At 34.0% G+C, this 9,021-nt stretch overlaps 1 protein-coding gene across 1 annotated transcript; it reads right to left on the bottom strand.

Moving 5' to 3' along the window:
* Window positions 1–666: 666 nt before the first annotated feature.
* Window positions 667–3,334, bottom strand: LOC139889937 (probable (S)-N-methylcoclaurine 3'-hydroxylase isozyme 2). Its single transcript, XM_071872849.1, has 3 exons — window positions 3,018–3,334; window positions 1,666–2,236; window positions 667–1,389 (listed from the first exon to the last, which is right to left on the bottom strand). Exons 1-3 carry the CDS (start codon window positions 3,332–3,334, stop codon window positions 778–780), a joined length of 1,500 nt encoding a protein of 499 aa, XP_071728950.1. The 3' UTR covers window positions 667–777.
* Between the last annotated feature and the right edge of the window lie 5,687 nt (window positions 3,335–9,021).

The raw sequence follows: 9,021 nt of genomic DNA, 5'->3' as shown, positions 1-9,021 counted from the left end.
AAGGAAGACGGGTATGTTGTAAGTGATACACTCAATTAGAATAATTCATGCTTAATTCCGAATTCTGACATTCCAAACCTATTAGTGTCATGTGCTCACGAGGAAAGTTAATTTCTTATGTGGAGAGTAGCCTTGAATAGGCTCCCTGAATTAAATGGGAAATCTACTTTATCATTTAAAACAAAGATAGAAGGTTTTTTCAGTTCGGGCTACTCGGAAGGGCGAGTAATCCGACCATGTACGCAGCCCAGCATAATTACTCCCTGACTATTTTCAACCTTTCCCTGGCCACAACAAAATATTCGTCCTGGACAGGATTCGAACCTAAGACCACTTGCAAGGAATTCAGGGCCCCAACCACCGGTTATGATTGCCATTTAGCATATCATAATTGCTGGTTTTGAGTCTTGCAGTTCCTAAACCACCTTTTTTAATTTTAATAACTATAATAACTTATAACTTATTTAAGAACTTATCCAATAATTATACGAGTCTCTTAAGTCCATTATTCATCAAACACGATACAAGATACCTTATATTACAGGCAGCTTACTGAAAACATCATTTAACAAGAGGATATAGTAACATATTAACATGCAGCTTACTAAAAACATCATTTTACAAAGGGTTATTTCTTAAAACAGATTAAACACATACACTGGTAAATAGAGAACTTTTTAAAAATGAACAACGATCATTCGAACTTCAAACAGATCGACCTGCCAGCTTCTCTGGTTAACCCAAGTGCCACCATTAGTATGCTTGCTTGACGCACGTTCAACATTTACATTTTGGGATAACCATTAAAGGCGTTTTCCTTTGCGAAATTATGCCAAAGTTTTCACTCATGTCTAAATTAGAAAGATCTTCCATATTATTAGGAAGAGACCAATCGAAATTTTGGACTAATGAAGCCAACATAAGTTCGATTTGCTTAATTGCGTACGGATACCCTGGACACATCCTTCTTCCAACACCAAACGGTAAAAACTTGAAATGTTGACCTTTGAAGTCAACATTAGACCCACAAAACCTTTCGGGTTTGAATAACAATGGGTCCTCCCAAAGACTTGGGTCTCGACCCATTGCCCAAACGTTGATTATCATCTGAGAATTTTTCGGGATTTTAAAATTCATGATTTCACAACCTTCGAGGATCGCTTGTGGATGTAAAAGTGGGGCAGGTGGGTGTAACCTTAAAGTTTCCTTAACACACGCGTGTAAATAAGGAAGATCGGAAACCTGGGATTCTTTGATAGACATTGTTGAACCGATCTTGTTTTTGAGCTCTTGTCGAAGTGCAAACATAACTTCTTTGTTCTTGATTAGTTCCGCTAATGCCCACTCGATAGTTGAAGCTGTACTGTGTGTTCCTCCTGAGAATAATTCCTAATACAGAACATTAATTAGTAAAAATATCCTAGAACATAGTTCAAATTTCAACCTGTTTATGCATAAATGAATCAAATTCGGCTCTCATTAAACATATATTTATTCAAAAATCTGAAAAGCAATCAAATAAAAAGTTATTTAAAAATAACTATGTCCAAATTTGGCACATTTCAAAAATTATGTGTTCTGAACCCAACACATTAAGTTTCTGTTTGACCCGCCCGTTTTACCACCTCCCAAGAAACTGTAGAAGCTTAAAAGGGATCCGGTTACCACGGCCAACTGGTTAATTTGAAGATCCGAAAACCCACATCTGAGCATGGTGTCCAAGAAATCGTTTTCATCGTAATCAACCCCTTTCGTTTTATCTCTTCTTTCCTTAATTATATGTTCCCATACACTAAATGCTTCATTCATAGCTTCTGATGTCTTTTTCTTTAAGCCTTGAGGATCCAATCTTTCAAATATAGGATAAAAATCCGCAATATTTGGAGTTGTTCCGAGATTCATCAACCTATAAAGAGCTCGTTTTAACCCCTTTTTTCCCTTACTGTCACCATCTAGATCAACAAAGTCTTTCGAGAAGCAAATATTACCGAGTATATTTACAGTCGTAGCAAACACAAGTTCTCGAAAGTTCACAACACTCCTTTGTTTACTTTTCAAGAATTCAAACATTTCGTCTACGTTTTTCTCCCTTATAAAAGACTGAGATTCTAGACCTTCAGCAGAAAACAACTCCGTTCGACATAACGACCTCAAAAGCTTCCAATGATCCGTGCACTCGGTAGCCCAAATAAGCGAGTATTCTTGTAGACCATCTTGACCAGCTTTAGGCACCCACCTGCAAGACAACCAATTATCTTCTAACTAAAATTCGTAATCAAGGACGGAGCATTATAGGGGCAGAGAGGGGTTGTGGCCAAATAGAAATTAATTTGTAGCCTTTCGAGTTATGAGTGTTTGGACTTCTAAATAATTTTAATTCGAGTCCGTATGAATGAGGTATAATGACCTAATCTTTTTTATTAATGACATAATGACCTAATCGTGGACAACTTGCTAAATCTATAATGTTAATTAAAAGTTCACATTTCTTCGTCTCTTGAACATAAAAGTAAATTTCGAACTAAATAATCAGAGGCAATTCTAAAAGTAAGGGTGTAGTCGTGTGGGTTGGGTTCGCTGACCTCGCTACTTGTAAAATTTTTAATACAATATACTATTTAAATTGTATACGAGACTACTAAATTTAAGTATAGGACCATATATTATTAAAATTTATGAATTTTTAGAAGTAAATAACTACTAAACCACCTTTAATCTAAACTACCCTTAAAAATATGATTAGCTTTGAATAAAAAAAATTTGAAACTCCGTTAAATTTTTATCATAGATTCGTCACGCTAAATAATCATCAAAAGTTCATGAGATCGACTAAGATAATGATATTTGTATATGTTAGACCGTGTATATATAATAAAAAAATACTTCCATAACCCATGCAGAAACCGAGAATAATTTTCGTTAATCAAGATTTAATTTAAGTAACTAACAAAAATAATCAAAACAAAAAAAAAAAAAAAGGTTTAAATAAAATCTTCAAACTTAAAAGAAACCCACACCTGTAAGTAGGTAGTCTATCATGGGCTCTCATGATTTCTGTTGCAGCCATGGGAGATGAACCAATTACAAACAAATGGGTGCCAAGTTTAACCGAACACAACGGGCCATAAAAACGGGCCAACTCAGTTAGGTAAATATGAGGTCCTTTTAGCATATACGGAAGGTTTCCTAATATAGGCCATGAAAATGGACCTGGTGGAAGGTTTTGTGCTGGATCTGTATACGTGGGTCTGATTCGTATCCGGACAATGATTACTAAGGCCAAGATCGGTGGCAACAGTACTAGATAGAATAAGTAATCGGAAAACATTTGCATTTTGATATGATAAATTAATTGTGTTGTGAAAGATAGAGATAGAAGTAAGTTGTTAGTCGGTTAGCTAGTCACACAACCGACCTGATCTTTCCTGATATAGTAGTATATTGTTTGGTTCTTTTAAAGAAAAACGAAAGGAAAATGGACCAAACGGCGTTTGTTTTTTCTGTGTTTTTTCTTTTCGAATAGAAAATTAATTTATTTTTTTTTATATGACATAGTTGTACATAGAGATATCGTGGTGCATAGGTGATGACATATTTATATTTATATTCATTTATTTGTTATTCATCCATATCAGTATTAATAAATTAATACTCGTTTGGTTTCATTTCATCCATTCAATTATTTAAGCGGTTTTTATAGATATCCATTGAATATTTAATTGAATATAAATATAACGATGATTTTGAAAATTAAATATAGATTAACAATATAATCATTATGTTTTTTGTGTATTACACACGTTTTGATTATAATTTCTAACCGAGTGTGTGTTCAATCAAGCAATACATTACAATATAACTAATATATGTTTAAATATCTAAATGTGTAAAGTTAAATATTATTAGTAACTCATATCGCTCCATTACGTTTAATATTATTATTAGTAATTGATATCGTCTCATTTATACATATATTGTATACACTTTTGGAGGAGATATTGGTTCATTTTCTTAGCTTTTTGGTAGAATCTTAAGAACTTCTTGTACTCAACAAGAAAATTATTGATTGCTGGTTTTTTATGAGATGTATTGATGAATTAGATGATATCCGGAAGAATTTGGATCAAAATGAAATAAGAAAGTTTTTGATAGGGTGGAAGCTAATAGCAGTCAATAATCTGGAGTTTGGAATCATTATTTTGAGTCCTTTTTATTTTTTTGGCAAAATAACGAATACTTTTATAAGAAACGAAAAACGTTCTCGATCAGAAAACGAATTCAACGAGAGATACAATAAAGAAACGCCGATGAGGCTCGTACCTAGAAAGCGGCTACACAAAAAAAAAACTATCTAAACCGAGCCTCCACTAACATAAACCGAACCAAAACCTAACCCACTTACAAATACAAACAAACAATTTAAAGAACAATGAAACCAAAAGAAAGCTACAATTCATAAACCGAATAGACGAACTCAAATATCTTTTATGAACTCGCCGAATTTTTTCATTTCGACGCCTTGAACCAAATTCTCTCTTCGCTTGTCAGGGTTTTTAGAAGTACCCGGTGCACACGGAAATTCGCTAGAGTTTATAGGATTACCCGAGGCCGGTTCGCTCTCGGCCATACGTCTCATCATAACATCAAAAGCCGCTAAAGCCTCGTCGGTCATTTTACCCGACCCCGCAACCTCTTTCGTCTTAACAAACTTGCCTCCCAAAAACAAATTTTGAATAGCATCCTCGTAATCCAAGTCTTCCTTATGATCTATTATCTTATAAGAACCCGAAGTAGAAGCACCGTTCCTTCTCGACTGCGGGTTAGTGCCTTCAAATTGGTCTCTAGAAACATTTCTATTCAAAACGTACCACGCTTTACAAAATCCATCACACTCGGAATCCTCGCAATCACAATACATCCTTCCACTATGACCATTTAAAATCAAATGAGGCATATCTTCCTTCGAACCATCTTCGTGACTTGTCTTCAATTTTTCTTTCTTGTTCTTCTTTTCCCTTTTTAACTGAGCCAACTTTTTCGCGAATGTGGTATCATCATCATTTACCTCGGGTAAAGTAGATTGTTCCACATTATCGTCCCCTTGCCCATGCTCAATTCCTGGACCATAAGTCCCCATTGACATAGGTACATGACCCTGATCACTTAATGGGCTGATAGCCTTATTGGGCCTATCTTCGCAATGACCATCTAAAACAACAGAATGTGTTTCCATTCCATCTTCTAAAGCAACAATCTCATCTCTTATGATATGATCACTAATTGGATCCTCGGTTGAACATCCAGAACCATCAACAATGTGAGCTTTACTTTGCACAACCTGATCAAAATCATCGGTCATACAACCACCCGCTTCAAATGAACCAAATTTTATTCCCGAGTAAAGATGATTGTTGTCATAAACGGACTTCTTCCTAGCTGCAACGTTAACATTATGATGAGTTCCGAAACTCTCGGTCCTCGCACCGTTAGCCACCACAAAGATTCCATCAACTGTTGATCAAATCCATCAAATAAGAGATGATTCAACCCATTAGTATCCGAGATTTCCGAAACCCAAACACTACATTTAGCAAACTTCGGTCCTTTTAAATCAACTTCCACAGAGTCATGAATATGTCTTGTACTTGAGGATTTTACGAAGGCGGACAAAGAACCCACGGAACTTAAAGTAGAGGTGGACTTGGCAATGGTTATGACTTCACCGAAGAGGTTTCCAATAGTCGTGGCATTTACATGAGAGACACACGTGGTTGGAACCCCAAAAATTTCTAACCACGCGTAACGGTGATATGAAGTAGCCAAATCCGCGAAAGGAATGATTCTAATGAAGTCTGATGAGCAAAAGTTGATACAGTTATTGAAGCTACTTAAATCTCCACAAATACAAATGTAACCGAATGGTCTAAACTTTGAAATGTTTGAGACGTGAGCATTGAACGAAATTAAAAAGCTAGACACTTTTGTGTCTGACAAGGGAACATTATCAAGTAGCAAAACTGCCCATTGAAGTTATTGACAAATCGCATCATTTGGTACAATGGAACACCGGAGTTTTCTTTGCATAGCAACCACTCTCCCTTGGTACCTGTTGGAAAAATAATCTGATGAGCCAAAAACATTTTGCAGGTTTTTAGAGTCTGAAGTTGTAGAGTCTGAAGTTGCCGAATCTGATGTTTGGTGTAGTCAACGTTTTGGTTTTCTTGGTGGCTAAGATAAGGAGGATTTTGGAGATATGTTTAAATATTTAGAAGATACGTTTTGATTCTGTCTTATCTCCAGAAGATAAACTTTTGAAGAGATTTGAATATTTGTTAAGTTTAGAGTTTATCTTTTCCTTATTATTAGTGAAGTTGTTTAGGAAACCAAATCTTCAGATTTGTGTTAAAACTGTATAAATAGAGGCTATGGTTTAGCCTTGTGATGTATCTTTTACACGATTAATATTATCTTTCATATATCTTCATATCGTGTTCTCTCAATTATTGTTCTTATAATTCATATTTATTATTCAATTGAGAGTCTGGTGTTCATAGATCAAATACTGTGAACTAATAACTGGTATCAGAGCGGGAAAGGTGTAAATCCAACTTGGTAATCTTTTAAAACGATCCATATATTAATCAAGATGTCTACCAGTACCATTCCAACCCCAGTTATGGCTGGAAAAGGCGTGCCAATATTCGATGGCACGGACTTTGCAACATGAAAACTGAAAGTTCTTTGGTTTTTGGGTTCCATTCATGAAGATGCTGAGCAAGTTATCACAACAGGACCTATTATTCCTGGTGCAATGGCTGATACTGTTCCTGCCACAGATACTGTTGCTGCACAACCTGCTTACTTTCGTGAAACTCCAAGAGATAGATGGACAGAAGCACAAGCCATTAAATTTAAGCTTGATAGTAAGATAAGAAGTTGATATTGCTCAATTCATGCATATTTTTAGTCGCAATATCAGTCCCAAATGTTATGATTTTATTGTATTCGAGTAGTTTTCAGGTTTGTAATTAGTTAAAATGTCCAAAGCGTCGAATGAAATGTTATTATGGATTTTTAATGATATAAAGATCAAAATGAAGATTTCTAATGAGCAACAAAAGAGTACAACATCGCGCCTCAAGACTACAAGTTAAAATGATCGAAATCACGAAATCTGCGCGCCTGCACGAAAAAAATCATAACTAAATTATACGGACTCGAAAAAAGGCGAATCAGGTGTCCAGACATCCGTAACTCAAAAATCTACAACTTTTAAGAAGGAACCTTACGCGAAACGTGTACATAACTACGCGAAACGCGTACGTTTTAGGCCAGATTCAGATTTAGAACATGGGACGGCAGATGCTTTATGTTTAATAATAATACTTTACACACTTTTACAGCAAAAAAAAAAGTGAAAGCATGCTACTCTCACCTGCTACTTCAAAATATAATATGGAGTACTAGAACAAAAAAAAGGAGGAGAGACATCACATTACACAAGAAATAAGAGGAAGCATCACAAATAAATTTTTCTTCATTAGTTACTTTCATATTATTCGTAGCATTTTATTATTCCGTTCCAATTTATTCCAAGGTTCAATATTTAGGATAGTTACATTATTAAGGGTGTATTGTTCGTGATTAAGGGTATTATTGTGCGAGTTTAAGGGTGCTTTCATTTCCATTTTCTACCATTTGTAATCATTAAATTGAAGACCTTTTGTAAGTTTGTTACTTTCATTTTTATTATTGTCATTGTTACTTATTATTATGTTTATATTTATGTATTATTATTTTTACTCTCGTATCATTATCATGATTAGTTAGTAAATTCCCATAGCTTTCTCTTAGATGTAGATTCCATTAAAATTATCGTTATCAATTTTTATCATTATTATTATGTTTGTATATTTATATTTTTATGTTTACCCTAGTATAATGAGTAGCTAAATTTCCCTAGTGTTTACTTAGATGTAGAGCCCCTAGTGAAATGGATTGTTATCATTTGTAAAAGTAAAAATATAACTTAAGTATTTTTAACATTGAGCCTAATTAAAAGAACCATTATTATGTACTTGGATAAATTAACCCCTATCACTTAATTTATTAGATAAAAATAACGAAAGTTATTTTTATTTATACAAATTAAGCTTCAACATTAAAAGTGATTTAGACGAACTCATAAATAATTTACTAACACTAAATTAGAAATAAGTTCGGTGATTTGGGTAATATCACTAGTCATATAATAGTGAAATTGTAAAAAGGGAAACCGTTATGATTTGGGTTTTGGCGAAGGTCAAAACTGGGTTGGGTCTCAATTTAAATACTTAGGGACTAGTAACTATCTAAATAAAATCAAATGAAAATTGGATTTGATTTAGTTAGTCGAAACTTTATATTTATTCGAAAGGAAAACATAAGTTTATTACTAAACATTTTAATACGAGCTTAAACTTAAAACAATCCATGGATCTAGAGGTGACACATTTAAGTAAACACTCTCATTTATATATATTGTAAAATATTTATTATTATTATTTACGTATTATTTATAGCACTAAAATATAAAAATATACATCAAAATACTAAGATTGTACCAGAACTGTTTGTCACATCGTATAAAGCATACGCGGATCGCGTATAATGTCACACGAATCGCGTATCATTAAAAATATACGCGTATCGCGTATATACCTACACGAAATGCGTAAGTGTAGATATAGTACTGTTACGATTTTAGTTTAAATTCCAAGTTTTAATTAAATCTTTTTATTATTATTTCCCTTTTCTACTAGATTAACTATCGGTAATTTAATCTCTTGAACTCCATTCTCCCTGTGGAACGAACCGGATTTACCAACAAACTAAACTACGCGGATAGGACTAGTTGCCTATATGTGTGAAATCTACTTGAATTCATTAAAACACCATATATACAATAAAATAATTCGTGTAACAAAATAACTCAAATCCGTTCATAAATAAAGGTACTGTTTCAACGCATCAACTTTTTGG

Source organism: Rutidosis leptorrhynchoides, chromosome 2, assembly GCF_046630445.1.
Source record: "Rutidosis leptorrhynchoides isolate AG116_Rl617_1_P2 chromosome 2, CSIRO_AGI_Rlap_v1, whole genome shotgun sequence".
Classification (NCBI taxonomy): domain Eukaryota; kingdom Viridiplantae; phylum Streptophyta; class Magnoliopsida; order Asterales; family Asteraceae; genus Rutidosis; species Rutidosis leptorrhynchoides.
This window is presented reverse-complemented; position numbering and strand designations above follow the sequence as displayed.

What these genes read in the sequence shown, in the direction of transcription:
- LOC139889937 (XM_071872849.1), bottom strand. Translation starts at nt 3,334, where the DNA reads ATGCAAATGTTTTCCGATTACTTATTCTATCTAGTACTGTTGCCACCG. An exon ending in GATAGACTACCTACTTACAG is followed by an intron (nt 2,237 to 3,017) that starts GTGTGGGTTTCT and finishes GTTGTCTTGCAG; the next exon opens with GTGGGTGCCTAAAGCTGGTC. An exon ending in AAATTAACCAGTTGGCCGTG is followed by an intron (nt 1,390 to 1,665) that starts GTAACCGGATCC and finishes GTTCTGTATTAG; the next exon opens with GAATTATTCTCAGGAGGAAC.